General features: G+C 42.9%; 1 protein-coding gene across 1 annotated transcript in view; it reads left to right on the top strand.

The window, feature by feature from the left end:
• The window catches only part of LOC110538394 (serine/threonine-protein kinase WNK4), an 89896-nt gene that overhangs the window by 62180 nt on the left and 7356 nt on the right, over positions 1 to 20360 (top strand). The window contains exons 6-15 of the mRNA XM_036938415.2: positions 6216 to 6304; positions 7000 to 7219; positions 7376 to 7790; positions 8905 to 9104; positions 9680 to 9750; positions 10813 to 10939; positions 11163 to 11279; positions 13207 to 13380; positions 16465 to 16519; positions 19744 to 19875. Coding sequence (XP_036794310.1) covers positions 6216 to 6304; positions 7000 to 7219; positions 7376 to 7790; positions 8905 to 9104; positions 9680 to 9750; positions 10813 to 10939; positions 11163 to 11279; positions 13207 to 13380; positions 16465 to 16519; positions 19744 to 19875 — 1600 coding nt within the window. The remainder of the gene's footprint in view (positions 1 to 6215; positions 6305 to 6999; positions 7220 to 7375; positions 7791 to 8904; positions 9105 to 9679; positions 9751 to 10812; positions 10940 to 11162; positions 11280 to 13206; positions 13381 to 16464; positions 16520 to 19743; positions 19876 to 20360) is intronic.

The raw sequence follows: 20360 nt of genomic DNA, 5'->3' as shown, positions 1-20360 counted from the left end.
CTGCTGTGATGCACACTGTGGTATTTCACCCAGTAGATATGGGAGTTTATCAAAATTGGATTTGTTTTTGAATTCTTTGTTGGTGTGTGTAATCCGAGGGAAATATGTGTCTCTAATATGGTCATTTGGCAGGGCCCAGGACTGAACCTTTTTGGAAACACCATTATTTTTGTCTTACTGAGATTTACTGTCAGGGCCCAGGTCTGTCAGAATCTGTGCAGCAGATCTAGGTGCTGCTGTAGGACCTTCTTGGTTGGGGACAGAAGCACCAGATCATCAGCAAACAGTAGACATTTGACTTCAGATTCTAGTAGGGTGAGGCCGGGTTCTGCAGACTGTTCTAGAGTCTACGGATTCTTCAATTACATTGAGCTGATTTCTGACATGCTGTTCCTTCTTTTTTTGTAGTGTATTTATGTATTGTTTTAGTTTTTCACCATAGTGAAGGTGTAGGCTCGGGTTTTTTTTATTTCTTAGGTATTTGCATTCTTCATCAAACCATTTGTCATAGTTGTTCATTTTCTTAGGTTGTCTGCTTGAAATGTTTAGATTTGATAGGGAAGCTGAGAGGTCAAATATACTGTTTAGGTTTTCTACTGCCAAGTGTACACCTTCACTATTACACTCAGACGATTTGTCCAGGAAGTTGTCTAAAAGGGGTTGAATTTGTTGTTGCCTAATTGTTTTTAGTTGGTTTCTACACTACGTTCCTTCCATCTATAGAATGTCTTAATATTATTCAGTTCCTTTGGCTTTAATGCCTCATGATTTAGTATTGCTCTATTCAAGTGGACTGTGATTTTGCTGTTATCTGATAGGGGTGTCAGTGGGCTGACTGTGAATACTGTGAGAGACTGGGTTGAGGTCAGTGATAAAGTTATCTCAGTGATAAAGTCTCTCTCTGTCTATTTTTCTCTCTCTCTTTCTCTCCCTGTCTCTTTCTCTCCCTGTCTCTCTCTTTGTCTATCTCTGTCTCTCTCTCTCTCCCTGTCTCTCTCTCTTTCGGTCTCTCTATCTCTCTCTTTCTGTCTGTCAGTCTCGGGTCTCTATGTCTCTGTGTGTGCACATTTATGCATGTGTGCATAATTAGAGTAGCCGTGTAGTTCACACAATTAATGCTTTCCGTCTCAGGCCAACTCGCTATTTTAGTGGTCTCTCTGTCTGTCTCGCTCTCTTGCTATCCCTGTCTCTCTCTCTTTGTCTCTCTCTCTGTCTCGCTCTCTCTTGCTCTCCCTGTCTCTCTTTCTCTTTCTCTCTCTCCCTGTCTCTCTCTCTCTCTCTCTCTCTCTCTCTCTCTCTCTCTCTCATTTCTATCCGTCTCAGGCAAACTAGAGTCTGTGTGATTGAATCATGTTATAAGGAACGCGCGTGTACACAGACCTGTGGCCCATATCCTCCCACACATGTTTCATACATGTACAGTTGGGCAAAAAAGTATTTAGTCAGCCACCAATTGTGCAAGTTCTCCCACTTAAAAATAAGAGAGAGGCCTGTAATTTTCATCATAGGTACACTTCAACTATGACAGACAAAATTAGGGGAAAGAATCCAGAAAATCACATTGTAGGATTTTTAATGAATTTATTTGCAAATTTTGGTGGAAAATAAGTATTTGGTCACCTACAGGTCTCTCACAGACCTGTAACTTATTCTTTAAGAGGCTCCTCTGTCCTCCACTTGTTACCTGTATTAATGGCACCTGTTTTGAACTTGTTATCAGTATAAAAGACACCTGTCCACAACCTCAAACAGTCACACTCCAAACTCCACTATGGCCAAGACCAAAGAGCTGTCAAAGGACACCAGAAACAAAATTGTAGACCTGCACCAGGCTGGGAAGACTGAATCTGCAATAGGTAAGCAGCTTGGTTTGAAGAAATCAACTGTGGGAGCAATTATTAGGAAATGGAAGACATACACGACCACTGATAATCTCCCTTGATCTGGGGCTCCACGCAAGATCTCACCCCGTGGGGTCAAAATGATCACAAGAACGGTGAGCAAAAATCTCAGAACCACACGGGGGGAACTAGTGAATGACCTGCAGAGAGCTGGGACCAAAGTAACAAAGCCTACCATCAGCAAGGGCATTGGAGATTAAAGGTGGCTGGGTCTTTCAGCATGACAATGATCCCAAACACACCTTCCGGGCAACGAAGGAGTGGCTTCGTAAGAAGCATTTCAAGGTCCTGGAGTGGCCTAGCCAGTCTCCAGATCTCAACCCCATAGGACATCTTTGGAGGGAGTTGAAAGTCTGTGTTGCCCAGCAACATCCCCAAAACATCACTGCTCTAGAGGAAATCTGCATGGAGGAATGGGCCAAAATACCAGCAACAGTGTGTGAAAACCTTGTGAAGACTTACAGAAAACATTTGACCTCTGTCATTGCCAACAAAGGGTATATAACAAACTATTGAGATAAACTTTTGTTATTGACCAAATACTTATTTTCCACCATAATTTGCAAATAAATTCATTAAAAATCCTACAATGTGATTTTCTGGATTTTCTTTCTCATTTTGTCTGACATAGTTGAAGTGTACCTATGATGAAAATTACAGGCCTCTCTCATCTTTTTAAGTGCGAGAACTTGCACAATTGGTGGCTGACTAAATACTTTTTTGCCCCACTATACATACGCTTCCCTGACTGAGTTAGATTATGGTTCTACTCTAGTTTTGTTCTCAGAACCACTAGCATTATACCCTTGTTTTAGCAGCAGGGAGCCAGCCTGTAAGCTTTGTATTAAAAAGGCCAGAAGTGCAATAACTTTGCATTGGTCTGCTCATAAAACTTCAGTCATCAAGTCATAGTATTTCCATGGGAAACATTTTCAATTTGATCGTCATTTATTTATTTTACGTGAGAAGATTAAAGCATCCACATCAAGCCATTTTTCAAAGGGCTTTCTGAGTGCTAGAAGTCAAGAAGCTATAGCACAATGGAAAATGGGGTCTTTTCATCTCATTACACAAGGTCACTGTTTGTTTGTGTTGGAGGCTGATGTCACCACCAACAAAAGCCACTGTACAGAGCAGGCTCTGTGACTCCTCCCAAAGCCTCTCTAAAGACTGAAGGGTTTATTCATGTCTACAGATGGTTTTCATATCAGCCATTAAGACGGACACCATTTAGCTTTTTTATTTCTCAATTTTTGTTGCTTAGAATGTCTTGTTTGTTTTGTTATTATGTGTTTTCCCTTCCCTTTTCTCTGACGTAGTTAAACGCTGTAATTATCTGCTCGGATAACACCAGAGAATTCGATAGAGTCCATTTTCCATTAGTAAGTCCTGCTGCCTCCCCTCACTTTAGTGGGAAAATAGAAGCATTTGGGGCCACTGTCGTCACCACTAGGGGAAAAAAACACATTTTTCAAATCACACTGGTCTCCAATTTTTTATTTTTACTGCTACGTATTTCACACTATTCGTCACATGGAACCGGTTGAGCAACTTAAAGTTCCTCCACAAATTTGCCACTGTGTTCTTTAATCCAATATAATCTCACCTCGTTTTTATAGTCTTGTAATAAAGTTATGTAATAAAAACAAGCTGCATTACATCACTCACTTTGTGCGGACAGGTTCCTTTTGCTGAAAACCTTGTGATCAACTCCGCTCACCCTCTGTGCTCTGTGTTAAACGATTTCTGTGTCTGTGTGTGTGTGTGTGTGATAAATGCGGACCAGGCTTCCCATTTCGTATCTCGTTAGCCGTCATCTTGTTGTTTCCTCCTCGTACAGTTTACACGGAGGAGGTTTACCTTGCTTTTCCGCTCAGTAACTCCAGACCTTGACCCTCCAGGCCTTGTTTAATGTGGAGGCCATGGAGGCGACAGACTGTGAAATAGTGGTATTTTCCTCTGTCGGGGAGTCTTATCACCTCAATGAAATGTGTTAATCTTCTCTGCTAGACCTGTGTGTTCTGTTCATGAAGCTTCAAAGGGGAGAATGACTCAATCGTTCGTTGTGGTAATAACTCTTGAAGCTCATGAGTTATGAGCTGACTGCCCTTTAGGAAACCGCATGGTAGTTAGTACTCAGTGCTCTGCACCCACACAGACCTGCATGCTCTGGATGGGTTTGGACATTATGTATCATGACCTGAGTGTTTGTGTACAAAACCATTAGCTAACAGGCTAGCACCGGAGTACTCTGACACACACCACCACTCTCTCACCACATTCAACCTTTAGTTCTAACAGGCCGTAGAATCCAGAGAGAAACCAAACAGTGAATGGGTTTGGACACAGTCAAACCTTCTTTTTTTGTGTGTTGGTGCGTTTGTTCGTGTTTGTTTGTGTGCATAGCCATGTCTGAACTCTATGACGATGGCCCACAGAGAATGTCTCTGACGGGAACACCCTGTTTTTTGACATTGTGCCCCTGGGCAGGGTGTTCGGGCAACTGTTACCAATGACATCACGACCTAAAGTTACTGATAACAACGAAACCTTTAACTCCATTTAGACATTTCTAATATATATATTTCATTTTAATGGTATTCTCCCCAGGAGAACTACCAATGTGAATAGAGGATGTACATCTACTGTGTCTCTGAAGCATAGAGACACACTTAGAAAGTATTCCATTCATCATAGTGGTGTAGGGCAGGCTAGGGAAAAATCTCCACATTGTCCTTCACTCCTCACTCCCGTATCACCCTGGCTCCTTCAGGACAGAGTAGGTGAGCGGAGTTGAGCGGTTGGCTATCCCGCTCACGGAGCAGTGCACTCCTTCGGCACTCCACGTCCTTTCCAACCGCTCCACTAAAAACCTCTATGCGCTTAGAGAAGAAAAAACCTGCCTATCCAAATTCACTCCATTCATTAAAATCACAATTTAACCAACACCCATCTTTTTTTGTGGCTACCTGGACCTACCATTTGGTTTTGAAGTATTGAAACCAAACCTTATGCAAGCATTTCGCTACGCCCGCAATAACATCTGCTAAACACGTGTATGTGAGCAATACATTTGATTTGATTTGAATGAAAAGGTGAATGTAAGAAGCGCTCATCATTTCAAATAGGCTACATGTCATACTAAACAGCATATTAACACTAAATAGGTCAGGCGCCAGAAAGGGAGACTAAGAAGGAACAAAAATGATTATTTAGGCTGTATTATTTCAATTATTTCAAGGCTATAGCTACAAAGAAAAACATTGTGAAGAATTTGCGAATGTGACACACTAGGCTGGTAGGGAGTCAGGGACATTAAGCGCTCAGCATTTAAACGACATTTCGTTGTATTAAATAATTATAGTCTATAAATTGCCTATATAGGCTGTGACTTACTTAAGCAATAAGGCCTGAGGGGGTGTGGTATATGGTCAATATTCCATGGCTAAGGACTGTTCTTATGCATGATGCAACGCGGAGTGCCTGGATACAGCCCTTAGCCGTGGTATGTTGGTCTTCTACCACAAACCCCAGAGTTGCCTTATCACTATTATAAACAGGTTACCAATGTAATTAGAGCAGTACAAATTAATGTTTTGTCATACCCGTGGTATCTCAATCAAAACAGAAAAGTCCTTGAGAGTTGGAATATGCCAGGCCTATTGGGACAAAATCAATTATGGCCTATTGTATCGATAATAAAACAAAAAATGAAGGAATCTTTTAAGAGATCAGATTTTTTGTTTAGAAGTACTTTGCTACAGTGACACACTTAATTAGCTATCCACCTCATTCCTTTCTTTTAGCATATGCATGTAGTAAGTAGCCTACACCATCATGCTTTTGGGAAATGTGTAGTTTCAGATTCCACAATGATTCTTTAGTTGTGGACACTACATCACCACACTCCCTCTCTTGCTCTTGGTCCTCATCTTTGTAAGTCACCTTGATTTAGCACCTGTGTGTTTCTTTATGAAAATATTTAGGGAACTCCATGACAGTAGCTAAAGCAAGGGGTTATAGCAGCACCCAAGTAGACTACAAATGCATGCTGGGCCGGGCATGCCCCGAGCTCGTGAAGTGAGCTCTACTGGAGCGGGCGCGAAGGCCGAAGCTCCAGCCTTTGGGAATCTCGCTCCAGTCAAATTGGGCACGCTCCACTCGCCGCTCTGTTCCAACTCCACTCTGCTCACATACTCCGCTTCAGGGGTCCTTCTGCCTGCGTCAGTCCTCTCCTCTCCCAAATGGTGGAGTGAATGACATCGGTGACATATCTAACCGTTCCTCTTTTCCCCTCCTTCTTTCTCCTCACAGGGAATTAAGCCGGACAGCTTCTTCAAAGTAAAAGTCCCTGAGTTGAAAGGGATCATAGAGGGATGCATCCGCATAAATACAGACCAGAGGTAGAGTAATCAGATAGGAATTCTCTTTACTCACCTTACCTCAGACATCCGCTTTCAGTCTGGCACGGGGGGGGGGGGGGGGGTGGTATCAAATTTTGGATAGATTCTAGGTTGAAGTGTGTGTGTGTGTGTGTGTGTATTCTTAATGTGTGCAAACATTAGACAGACAGATTTGTTCCTCCTAGACAAAGGATATTATACCTGTCAGGCTAGTTTGTCTAGACCCTTTGTCGCTCTCTCTCCAACATTAATCTAAGGGCACTGACATTGGAACAAAATAAATTGTATCAGTCTCAGCCAACAACTGTGTAAATGAGCTAAAAATAACAGTGAGAAACAACTTCAGACAAACATAATTCACATGTTGCCACATTACTATGGCGAGGGAACTGGGTGACACACATCGACCATCGTTAATGGTGTCAGGTTTCAGGCCCCATGGGGTTCCAATGAGATGATACCTGACCTGCTGTTAAATAGGGGCACATTACATTACACACCTATCAATCTCTCTCCTTTGGCTGTGTGTCAATAGTCTAAAGTGGCACAGAGTCTGACTCACCACATCCACCCACCTATAGTAAAATACTGTTGTTTTTATGTTTAGTTAATGACTATAAAAATAACAGACTCAGAAAATACAGTAATATTCAATTCAATGGATTATAGAACTAAGAAAACAGTGGCCTCTCCAGGTACACCATCCAAGACCTGCTGGAACACATCTTCTTCAAGGAGAACAATGGCGTCCATGTTGAGCTGGCGGAGGAGGATGACACGGTGAAGTCTGGTCTGAAGCTGTGGCTGCGTATGGATGACACCAAGAAGCTGCATGGGAAGTACAAGGACAACAACGCCATCGAGTTCCTGTTTGAACTCTACAAGGATGTACCCGAGGAGGTGGCCCAGGAGATGGTGGGTTGTTGATGGATTTCTGTACCCCTTTCACATTTTGTGGATCTCAAGTGTCAAGTTCACTGATTGCTCTCACCCTCCCTCTTCCTAATCTTCTCCCTCACCACCCCCTTTCCTTCCCTCTCCCTCATCCTCTCCCCCCTCCCCTCCCCCTAGGTGGTGCTGGGCTTCGTCTGTGAGGCAGACTACAAGCTGGTGGCCAAAGCCATCCGGGACCGCGCCACCGCCATCAAGCGGCAGCGGGAGAAGCAGCGCCGGATAGCCGAGGAGGCCTTGCGCCAACAACAGGAAACTGTCATTGAGGAAGAACCAGAGTCGGCCCCCGAGCCAGAACCGCCCACCCCCAAACCTCAAATAGCACTTCCCATCAAACCGCCCAACCCCGCCCCTGTCTCGTCACCCCCTGACCAGACTCCGCCCACTCCGACCGTGTCGAGGCCGGTGATATCCGTGGCTAACGGCTCGGTGGATTCGGGGATAAACGCCAGCTTCACAGCAGAGACGGAGGAGCAGGAGGCAGACCAGCGGCTGCACTACAACATCAGACACGCCAGCTACTCCTCTGCCACATGTGAGGATACACTCACTATACCAGTGGTTCTCAAACCTCTCCTTCGGGGACCCTCGGACATGAACTAGCTCAACTGATTAATCTATTCAAGGGCTTGATGATTCGTTAACAAGTTGAATCAGGTGTGCTAGCTCTGGAGTGGCTGGGGGTCCCTGAGGAGAGGTTTGAGATCCGCTGCACTATAGTGCAATCACATGGTTATATATAGCAGAGACATTTATCCCAACCTTGTGTCGCTTCGTAGCTGAGCTCCTGAAGCTACACATTTGCCCACAGACAGCATGTAGTCGAGCTTTCTCATGTCTTGGCAACATGCAAAGTGCATTGGCCTGGCCTATAAGCATGACACAGATTGATAAGCATGGTCCACAAGCTTACCGTAAACAAGATATAGAACACAGATACCCTATTCACACAACCTTCAAGATATAGAACACAGATACCCTATTCACACAACCTTCAAGATATAGAACACAGATACACTATTCACACAACCTTCAAGATGAGTACCTGAGGCACATACTCGCTGATATATGTGGAAGGTTTAGCCAAAACATGCTTCAAACATTCATTGCTCACATGCTCATGCCCTGGATTCCATATTACAGTATCACAGTCGCACTGTGTGTGTATGTGTGTGCATGGGCCCACACGTTTCCTTATATCTGTACAGCTAAAGGGGTATCAGTGGAGCGTGTATTGGAAACTGTTGGCTCAACAGACTTTGCCTAGGGCACGTGCCACATAGCCCTGTGTAGATCCCATGTGTTTTTTTTATATATCTCTTAAGTAGGCTAATCTTTTGCAGTTGTGCCTCTGTCCATTTGTTGTGGTTACCCTCAAGCCCTGCTAATCCATGTAGCCGTCCCTCACGGTGCCTGTTAGTGGAGCCCAAAAAGGACCCCTCCCTCAGGCCATGTTAGGATTTTTCTTTCATTAACAAATAAAAAGAAACATTGAGTATACATTATTTCCAGACAAGACATATCCTTTACAGTATATGTTGAACACAGTCAGGGGTACATGACATAAAGAAGAGATTGATAACATGTTAACGCCTGTCTGTCTCTTCCCTCCCACTTCCCTTCCTTTAACCATGATGTCTCCATGGCAGCCGACTGCGAGATGGACGGCTACCTGAGCTCTTCTGGCTTCCAGGATCCCGGGGATTCCCCTCTCCAGCCTCCTATTAACTCCGCCCCTTCCTCCATCACTCCTGTTCCGTTGCCCCTGGAGATCCCTCATGTCGAGACCCTGGCCATCAAGGCTCCTCCCCCTGACGCTCCACCAATCCCGGCTCTCCGCTTCCCCTCGGTAGGTAGCCTGTATGATGGTCTTGAGGTTTATATTTCTATGGATGTAGAGCTCAACAGTCCAAATATTAATTATCATGACTTCTTATAACTGTTATATTTAAGCAATAAGGCCCGGTGTGGTATATGGCCAATATACCACGGCTAAGGGCTGTTTTTATGCACAACGCAATGCGGAGTGCCTGGACACCGCCCTTAGCCATAGTATATTGGCCATATATCACAGACCACCGAGGTGCCTTATTGCTATTATAAACTGGTTACCAATGTAATTGAAGCAGTAAAAAATACATGTTTTGTCATACCCATGGTATACGGTCTGATATACCATGGCTGTCAGCCAATCAGCATTCAGGGCTCGTACCAGCCAGTTTATAAAATGTGTTATATCCAGTTAGAACTCTTACACAACACCTTACCAGGAAAGTTTCTGGGCCCTACTAGTTATATAGCGGGGATATGTGTTTATGATTAGAGTGATGAGTGGATAATCCATTAATACCCAGAATAGCCATGAGTGTGTAATTTTAGCACCCTACCTCAACAGGCTATTCTGACCCTCTGTCCCTCCCCCAGAGTATCGCTGTATCCAACACTATCATGCCCCAGTCAGGAAACGCCAGTGGTTTCTCTTCTCCTGTCGACAGGTAACCCAAACACATGTAGAACCCCTCTTCCATGATGAGGGTATAAAGAAAGGCAAAGGCCTGCACCACACACCTCATGGCCAGTATCTAAATATAATGTGATGTGTGTATGGCAGTGTTGCATTCAAGACAACAAAGGCCCAACAAAGGAACAAACATTTCAAATGTTCTATAGAAGTATACAACCACTATACAAGCACTTTGCTGCTTTTATCTAGTTAAATAAATGTTAAATTAAATAAATAAATACAACTAAAATGGACTACTTCTCTGTCTAATGGGTGGATATCCGTGCAGTTAACACACAATTCCGGTAGTATTCATTAAAACAGGACAGGTGTGTGTGAACTTGAAGGCAATCTTTTATAGAGCCTGTGTGTGGTTCTCTATCCCCATGGGAAATAGCCAGCAAGTCTGACGTGGCGAACAACACTTTGATGAATGATGCTACGTGAATGTCTGTTTAAAGCGCTCCATTGGAGTGTGCTTCCCTTTCTCCTGTGTGACTCACCTAACACACACACACACACACACACACACACACTCTCTCTCTCTCTCCCCCATCCTCCCCCTGCCCTCGTCCCCCAATCACTCCATTTCCTGTGTGCAATTAGAACGAGAGTGGAGCAAGAGGCATCAGAGCACTTCCTTCCCTTCAGGTGCCTTTCTGACTGTAATCCATAATGGTCTCGGGGGAGAAGGTCAATGGTCTTAATAGGCTTTTCCTTCTGGGAGCTGGGTGGGATGGAAATAACCTTTTAATAGGAGTTAGAAGACTCTCAGGGGTTTGTTTGGTCATACACTGCAGCCTCATTAATAATAACCAGTTCATTATTAGTTGTGTAGTATAAATAAGATTAGAAGTAGACATTAGTAGTAGTTGTTGTACTTTCAGTAGTAGAAGTTGTATTGGTACTGCAAGTGCTCGTAGTTAACATTTTTGTAGTGGTGGTAGTAGTGTAGGTGTTCTTATAGCAATAGTTAGTATTATCAATAACAAAAGGACACAGTGTTACATCTCCTGGTCAGTTGTCATAACCCACTTCCTGATTATCCCCACAGCTATGCCTCTGATGTGACGTCAGGCTTGAGTGATGGCAATGAGGGCCTATCAGAAAAGAGTGCCAACAAACGTACCGGTACCAAGCTCTTCAGGAGGAGAGCCCGCTCACGCTTACGAATCACTGGGGTATGGAATGTCTGGTCTGGTCTGGTCTTGTCTTGTCTTGTCTTGTCTTGTCTTGTCTTGTCTTGTCTGTTGTAATGAATTAATCACATACAAAAAGGATTGACTGTACGTTTGTTTATTCCATGTGTACTCTGTGTTGTTGTTTGACCAAGTCATCCTTGGTCTTGTCAAGTGGCTACGTGTTCTGAGTGGATAAACACTTGTTTTTCTCCTGTCCTTCCAGTTGTCTGACAAAGTGGACCGGGTCGTGGAGTGTCAGCTCCAGACTCACAACAGTAAGATGGTGACCTTTAAGTTTGATCTGGACGGAGACAACCCGGAGGACATTGCTGCTGTCATGGTGAGTGCGCTGTGTGTGTGTGCGTGCATGCGCGTATCTCCAACTCAACCAATTCTTATCCACTGAGCTACTGTAATCCCATCCAGTGTTACAAAACATTGGCCGATTTTCAAACAGAACCATAACTTCCCGGAGAACACAGAAGAACACTGTGCTTGCTCCTTGAGAATATAACATCTAATTATCCTATCAATGAAATAGTGTTTACTATGTAAGGAAAGTGAAACTGACCTTGGATTCCAGCAAGATCTCTCACAGTTTTGGAAAGAATGTTGTTTGGCTTTGGCCCTGGGAACGCATGGTTAACGGTTTTGATTGAATATGCCCCAGTAATGGGGGAACATTTCCCTAGTTCTTAAAACTTCATAGCAGTTGCTTACATCATGGAGTTGATGGGATTAAAACAAGCTGAAAAAGACTGCAGAGAACAACAAGACAAGACAAGACCAGTTTAGATTTCACTTTGCAAAAAGTGAAATCTAAACAAGCCGAAATATCTTATATTGAGTGATAATTCATACCAAGGGAAATGATCTAACATCATTGGCAGATTGCATATTTTAACCTATAAAAGGCTTAATACAAGTAATTTATCTTATTTGAAGATATTTTCCGAGATATTTTACCTTAATATGAAATAATATAACATATGTTGAAAAGTGTCTTGAAACGAGATAAATTACTTGTATTATATATTTTTTTGGTTCCATAAGCAAAATTAACTGCCCAAATAATGGAAACACTTCAAATGTTAGTATACTAAAATTAGGTGCTTCCACACAGGTGTGGGTCTTGAGTTAATTAAGCAATTAACATCCCATCATGCTTAAGGTCATGTACAAAAATGCTGGGCAGGCCATTATTTTGGCTAGCATGGCTATGCCCCATAGGATGACAATGCCCCCATCCACAGGGCACGAGTGGTCACTGAATGGTTTGATGAGCATGAAAACACTGTAAACCATATGCCATGGCTGTCTCATTCACCAGATCTCATGTCACGACTTACGCCGAGGTCGGGTCCTTTCCTTGTTCGGGCGGTGCTCGGCGGTCGGTGTCGCCGGTCTTCTAGCCATCATCGATCCACTTTTCATTTTCCATGTGTTTTGTCTTGTTTTTCCTCACACCTGGTTTCAATTACCTCAATTACTTGTTGTATATTTAACCCTCTGTTCCCCCCAAGTCTTTGTGTGGGATTGTGTATTGTAAGTGCATGTGCACGTTTTCTCAGGTGCACGTTTTCTCAGGTGCACGTTTTCTCTAGTGCGCGACGGGTTTTGTACCCATTTGTTTGCTTTTCTGGTTTTCGGTGGTTTTATGAATAAAACTTCTCCGTTGATTACCCAGTTTTGCTCTCCTGCACCTGACTTCCCTGCCACCAGTTACGCACTCCCTTACATCTCAACCCAATTGAACACTTATGGGAGATTCTGGAGCGGTGTCCGAGTGTGTTTTCCGCTACCATCAACAAAACACCAAATTATTACATTTCTTATGGCAGAATGGTGGCGCAACACCCTATTAAGACACTTTATGTTGATGTTCCACTTTATTTTGGCAGTTACCTGTACAATGCACTTGGAATTTCAAGACCTGCGAAAGAAACTAGTTTCAAAACTAGTGTGTATGAAAGCTATCGACTCACTGCTCCAATAGCCATCTGCCTAAGTTGTTGCCCTGATACATGGCTATAGACTCCCATAGCGGCTAGGCTAAGTGGGTGTCTGTTATGAAATCCTGTCAACAACAAGTGAAGATGATTGTTGACTCACGTTCAAAATCTTTCTTCCCTAACTTTGTCCATCTGTGTCCGTGTTTGTCTCAATCGCCAAATCTGTCAAATCTAACTGTTCCCTCACTCATATCTGTTTTATTGATTGAATGATTCATTCACTGATTGATTGACTGATTGATTTAACTCCCTCAGGTCCACAATGAGTTCATCCTTCCCTCCGAGCAGGAGGGCTTCATCTACCGCATGCGTGACATCATCAAGCGTGCAGAGGCCCTGATGAGGAGGGGCGAGCCCCTGAGTCTGGGGGACGCTGCCCACCAGCTCTACCCCTACCTCAGCGAAGTGGGCACCTTGTCCGCCTCGCAGGTCAGTGCCATAGAAATATACATCATTGGTCAGTGCCACGATGCCAGGTTTTTTTATTTTTTTATTTCACCTTTATTTAACCAAGTAGGTTCTAATTTACAACTGCGACCTGGCCAAGATAAAGTAAAGCAGTGCGACACAAACAACAACACAGAGTACACATGGAATAAACAAACGTACAGTCAATAACACAATAGAAAAAGTATATATACAGTGTGTGCAAATGGCGTGAGGAGGTAAGGCAATAAATAGTCCATAGTAGTGAAGTAATTACAATTTTAGCAAATTAATACTGGAGTCATAGATGTGCATATGATGATGTGCAAGTAGAAATACTGTTAATAAGCTGCCCATTGTTGGCATGGTTACAAAACCAATAGTTACAAAATAGTTACATAACCAACCATCTATACTGAACAAAACCATAAATGCAACATGAATGCAACAATTTCTAAAATTTTACTGAGTTTGGGTTCATATAAGGAAATCAGTCACTAGAAATAAATTCATTAGGACTTAATCTATTGATTTCACATGACTGGGCAGGGGTGAGCCTGGGAGGGCATAGGGCCACCCACTTGGGAGCCAGTCCCAGCCAATCAGAATGGCTTTTTCCCAACAAAAGGGCTTTGTTACAGACAGGAATAGTCCCTCAGCACCACCCCTCCCCCTCCTCATATGATCCCGCAAGTGAAGAAGCCAGATGTGGCAGTCCTGAGCTGGTGTGCTTACTTGTGGGCTGGTTGTGAGGCCGGTTGGATGTACAGCCAAATTCACTAAAACAACATTGGAGGCGGCTTATGGTAGAGAAATGAACATGAAATTCTCTGGCAACAGCTCTGTTGGACATTCCTGCAGTCAGCATGCCAACTGCACGCTCCCTCAAAACTTGAGACATCTGTGGCATTGTGTTGTGTGACCAAACTGCACATTTTAGAGTGGCCTTTTAATGTCCCCAGCACAAGGTGCACCTGTGTAATGATCATGTTGTTTAATCAGCTTCTTGATACGCCACACCTGTCAGGTGGATGGATTATCTTGGCAAAGGAGAAATGCTCACTAACAGGGAAATTAACAAATTTGTGCACAACATTTTAGAGAAAAAGCTTTTTGTGCATATGAAACATTTCTGGGATCTTTTATTTCAGCTCATGAAACATGGGACCAACACTTTACATGTTGCATTTATATTTTTGTTCAGTGTATATACAGTGTTGAGAACAAGTATTTGATACACTGCCGATTTTGCAGGTTTTCCTACTTACAAAGCATGTAGAGGTCTGTAATTTTTATCATGGGTACACTTCAACTGTGAGAGACGGAATCTAAAACAAAAATCCATAAAATCACATTGTATTGATTTTTAAGTAATTAATTAGCATTTTATTGCATGACATAAGTATTTGATCACCTACCAACCAGTAAGAATTCCGGCTCTCACAGACCTGTTAGTTTTTCTTTAAGAATCCCTCCTGTTCTCCACTCATTACCTGTATTAACTGCACCTGTTTGAACTTGTTACCTGTATAAAAGACACCTGTCTACACACTCAATCAGACTCCAACCTCTCCACAATGGCCAAGACTAGAGAGCTGTGTAGGGACATCAGGGATAAAATTGTAGACCTGCATAAGGCTGGGATGGGCTACAGGACAATAGGCAAGCAGCTTGGTGAGAAGGAAACAACTTTTGGCGCAATTATTAGAAAATGGAAGAAGGTCAAGATGACGGTCAATCACCCTCGGTCTGGGGCTCCATGCAAGACCTCACCTCGTGGGGTATCAATGACCATGAGGAAGATGAGGGATCAGCCCAGAACTACACGGCAGGACCTGGTCAATGACCTGAAGAGAGCTGGGACCACAGTCTCAAAGAAAACCATTGCCAGCGCATGTCCAGGCCCGTCTGAAGTTTGCCAATGACCATCTGGATTATCCAGAGGAGGAATGGGAGAATGTCATGTGGTCTGATGAGACAAAAATAGAGCTTTTTGGTCTAAACTCCACTCGCCATGTTTGGAGGAAGAAAAGGGATGAGTACAACCCCAAGAACACCATCCCAACCGTGAAGCATGGAGGTGGAAACATCATTCTTTGGGGATGCTTTTCTGCAAAGGGGACAGGACGACTGCACCGTATTGAGGGGAGGATGGATGGGGCCATGTATCGCGAGATCTTGGCCAACAACCTCCTTCCCTCAGTAAGAGCATTGAAGATGGGTCGTGGCTGGGTCTTCCAGCATGACAATGACCCGAAACACACAGCCAGGGCAACTAAGGAGTGGCTCCGTAAGAAGCATCTCAAGGTCCTGGAGTGGCCTAGCCAGTTTCCAGACCTGAACCCAATAGAAAATCTTTGGATGGAGCTGAAAGTCTGTATTTCCCAGCGACAGCCCCGAAACCTAAAGGATCTGGAGAAGGTCTGTATGGAGGAGTGGGCCAAAATCCCTGCTGCAGTGTGTGCAAACCTGGTCAAGAACTACAGGAAACGTATGATCTCTGTAATTGCAAACAACGGTTTCTGTACCAAATATTAAGTTCTGCTTTTCTGATGTTTCAAATACTTATGTCATGCAATAAAATGCAAATGAATTACTTAAAAATCATACAATGTGATTTTCTGGATTTTTGTTTTAGATTCCGTCTCTCACAGTTGAAGTGTACCTATGATAAAAATTACAGACCTCTACATGCTTTGTAAGTAGGAAACACTGCCGATTTAGCATGTTATCAAATACTTGTTCTCCCCACTGTAAGTGGTGCACACCTCCAGTCCTTGAGGGCCACAGTCCTTGAATTTAACAATGGGATGGATTTCTATCTGGGAAAGGAGGTATTTGCACTCTCCATCCAGTCAGTAACATCAATCAACTGCCTGGTGAAAAATCGAATCAGCACGACTGGAGAACTCAAAGACCAGAGATATGCACCCCTGAGACAGATGGTTGGTTTTGTCTGTTGTTGTTTTGTAAGTTGTGCACTTGTTGGTCCCACTTACAATGAACAACAACTTTAAGGCCCTGGGTTTAGGTTTAACAGTGATTTTAACAGTTGATTGGTTGACTTGCTTTGTGATTGTATTTCAGCCAAACTTACATGCGCATGGACTGGAACGCACACATTCCTCTTCATCTTTGCCCGGTAAGGAAGATTCCCTGTGTGCATGTGGAATATATGTATAGATGTATGTTTCTATAGTGCCTATAGAAAGTTCTGCACCCCCTTGAACTTCTTTCACATTTTGTTGCGTTACAAGGTGGGATTGAAATAGATTTAATTGTATGTTTTTGTCATTGATCTACACAAAATACTCTAATGTCGAAGGGAAAAGAAAATTTGACACATTTTTACAAATTAGTAGAAGTTTAATAACTAAAATGTAGTCGTTGCATAAGTATTTACCCCCTCAGTTTAGACTACCCCTTCCTCTGTCCCCCATACATACAACATCTGTAAGGTCCCTCAGTCAGGTATTGAATTTCAACCACAGATTCAACTACAAAGACCAGGGAGCTTTTTGAAAGCCTCATAAAGAAGGGCAGTGATTGGGAGATGGGTAACAATAACAAATCAGACGTTGATGATTTTACAGCGACGACTACAGTTCAATGGCTGTGTTGGGAGAAAACTGAAGATGGATCAACAACATTATAGTGACTCTACAATAATGACCTAAATAACAGAGTGAAAAGAAGAGTACAAATATACAGAATACAAATATTCCAAAACATGCAGATGTATGCAACATGCCACTAAAGTAATACTGCAAAGAAACCACAACACAGGGCTACAATTTTTGGCCTAAATGCAAACGCCTTATGTTTGGGGCATATCCAACACAACACATCACTGAGTAACTGCCTCCTTATTTTCAAGTATGGTGGTGTCTGCATCATCGTATGGGTATGCTTGACATCGGCAAAGACTGGGTAGTTTTTCAGGATGAATAAAATGGGATGGAGCTAAGCACAGGAAAACCTGCTTTACAGGACAATAACCTACAATACAAAAAAAGTCTGCACTGGAGTTGCTTACAAAGAAGACAGTGAATGTTCCTGAGTGGCCAAGTTACAGTTTTGACTTAAATCTGCTTGAAAATCTATGGCAAAACTTGAACATTGCTGTCTAGTCATGATCCCCAACACCCTTGACAGAGCTTGAAGAATTTTGAAAATAATAATTGGCAAATATTTCACAATACATGTGTGCAAAGCTCATATGAGACTTACCCATGAAGACTCACAGCTGTAATCATTGCCAAATGTGTTTCTAACATGTAGCAACACTCAGGGGAGTGAATACTAATCAAGGTACAGTGGGGCAAAAAAGTATTTAGTCAGCCACCAATTGTGCAAGTTCTCCCACTTAAAAATATGAGAGAGGCCTGTAATTTTCATCATAGGTACACTTCAACTATGACAGACAAAATGAGAAAAAAAATCCAGAAAATCATATTGTAGGATTTTTAATTTATTTATTTGCAAATTATGGTGGAAAATAAGTATTTGGTCAATAACAAAAGTTTATCTCAATATTTTGTTATATACCCTTTGTTGGCAATGACAGAGGTCAAACGTTTTCTGTAAGTCTTCACAAGGTTTTCACACACTGTTGCTGGTATTTTGGCCCATTCCTCCATGCAGATCTCCTCTAAAGCAGTGATGTTTTGGGGCTGTTGCTGGGCAACATGGACTTTCAACTCCCTCCAAAGATTTTCTATGGGGTTGAGATCTGGAGACTGGCTAGACCACTCCAGGACCTTGAAATGCTTCTTACGAAGCCACTCCTTCGTTGTCCGGGCGGTGTGTTTAGGATCATTGTCATGCTGAAAGACCCAGCCACGTTTCATCTTCAATGCCCTTGCTGATGGAAGGAGGTTTTCACTCAAAATCTCACGATACATGGCCCCATTCATTCTTTCCTTTACACGGATCAGTCGTCCTGGTCCATTTGCAGAAAAGCAGCCCCAAAGCATGATGTTTCCACCCCCATGCTTCACAGTAGGTATGGTGTTCTTTGGATGCAACTTAGCATTCTTTGTTCTCCAAACACGACGAGTTGAGTTTTTACCAAAAAGTTATATTTTGGTTTCATCTGACCATATGACATTCTCCCAATCTTCTTCTGGATCATCCAAATGCTCTCTAGCAAACTTCAGACGGGCCTGGACATGTACTGGCTTTAGCAGGGGGACACATCAGGCACTGCAGGATTTGAGTCCCTGGCGGCGTAGTGTGTTACTGACGGTAGGCTGTGTTACTTTGGTCCCAGCTCTCTGCAGGTCATTCACTAGGTCCCCACGTGTGGTTCTGGGATTTTTGCTCACCTTTCTTGTGATCATTTTGACCCCACGGGGTGAGATCTTGCGTGGATCCCCAGATCGAGGGAGATTATCAGTGGTCTTGTATGTCTTCCATTTCCTAATAATTGCTCCCACAGTTGATTTCTTCAAACCAAGCTGCTTACCTATTGCAGATTCAGTCTTCCCAACCTGGTGCAGGTCTACAATTTTGTTTCTGGTGTCCTTTGACAGCTCTTTGGTCTTGGCCATAGTGGAGTTGAGTGTGACTGTTTGAGTTTGTGGACAGGTGTCTTTTATACTGATAACAAGTTCAAACAGGTGCCATTAATACAGGTAACGAGTGGAGAACAAAGGAGCCTCTTAAAGAAGAAGTTACAGGTCTTTGAGAGCCAGAAATCTTGCTTGTTTGTAGGGGACCAAATACTTATTTTCCACCATAATTTGCAAATAAATTCATTAAAAATCCTACCATGTGATTTTCTGGATTTGTCTTTCTAATTTTGTCTGTCATAGTTGAAGTGTACCTATGTTGAAAATTACAGGCCTCTCACATCTTTTTAAGTGGGAGAACTTGCACAATTGGTGGCTGACTAAATATTTTTCTGCCCCACTGTATATGAGTGTTTTATATTTCATTAAATTCTAACATTTGTCAAAGATTTTCTTCCACTTTGACATTAGAGTAGTTTGTGTAGATCGTTGACAACAAATGACAATAAAATCCATTTGAATCCCACTTTGTTACACAATAGAATGTGAAGAAATCCAAGGGGATGTAGACTTTCTATAGGCACTGTATGTCTAACTATAATGTTGTACTTTAGGGGCCATAATGGAAATAGTTATCTGATTTTATTGCACTATCCCTGTCACGTTTGTAAATGTATGTACTGTGTGTATATGTACTTTTTTAACCTGGTAATAACATCAATCAATCAATCAACTGAGTTGAATTGGTAACCTAAGCAGCACAGTGACGTCCATCACATATAGATACGGTATGATCAATGTCACTTCTGTGTATCTGCGCATGTTTAAGGGTTTATTTGTCTCTCTGAGCCAGACTTTGCTGAGGGCAGCGTTGCTCAGCTCCGAGGCTCGTCTCCTGTGGCGCCTGTTGGAGACTTCTACATCGACCCAAAGGCAGTCCCTTCTGTTCGCCCCCTCCGCTCTCAGTCCTTCCAGACCACGTCAAGTACGTACCACACTCCAACACCAGAAAAACTGTCTGGCTGCTCACCATCAACCACAGAAACAAAAACCTTTCATTTATAGCTGGAATCCTTAATAGGTGAAACTGCCATGTCCGTTTGGGATGTTACAATAACAAAAGAGTTACTGCAAACAACAAACACTGTTTTTTTCCCCTTCAGACATCAGACTTTGAGTCTTAGACTTTGAATGCTTATTACAGTAGTAGACTGAGCAGTGGTGTTGATATACTTTGATATTGCCAAAGTATATATATGTTTACCAATCAGGCATTGAGATAGGCAGAATAAGAAGGAAAGAAGATTTCCATTAGAAACAATATGCCGTCTGGCAATTGGAGTCAAAACATGTGATACTCTATATGGGCATAAGGTTATTCGAAGAACTGGTATCCCCACTCAGACACACCCACTCACCTCTAGTGTTCAGGTTTACTGTAGAGCAGAGTGCTATCAGCCAGCACTGTGC

The sequence above is a fragment of the Oncorhynchus mykiss genome, chromosome 12 (assembly GCF_057628025.1).
Source record: "Oncorhynchus mykiss isolate SJ-2025 chromosome 12, ASM5762802v1, whole genome shotgun sequence".
NCBI lineage: Eukaryota > Metazoa > Chordata > Actinopteri > Salmoniformes > Salmonidae > Oncorhynchus > Oncorhynchus mykiss.
The sequence above is the reverse complement of the archived record's forward strand: the minus strand, read 5'-3'. Positions and strand labels throughout refer to the sequence as shown.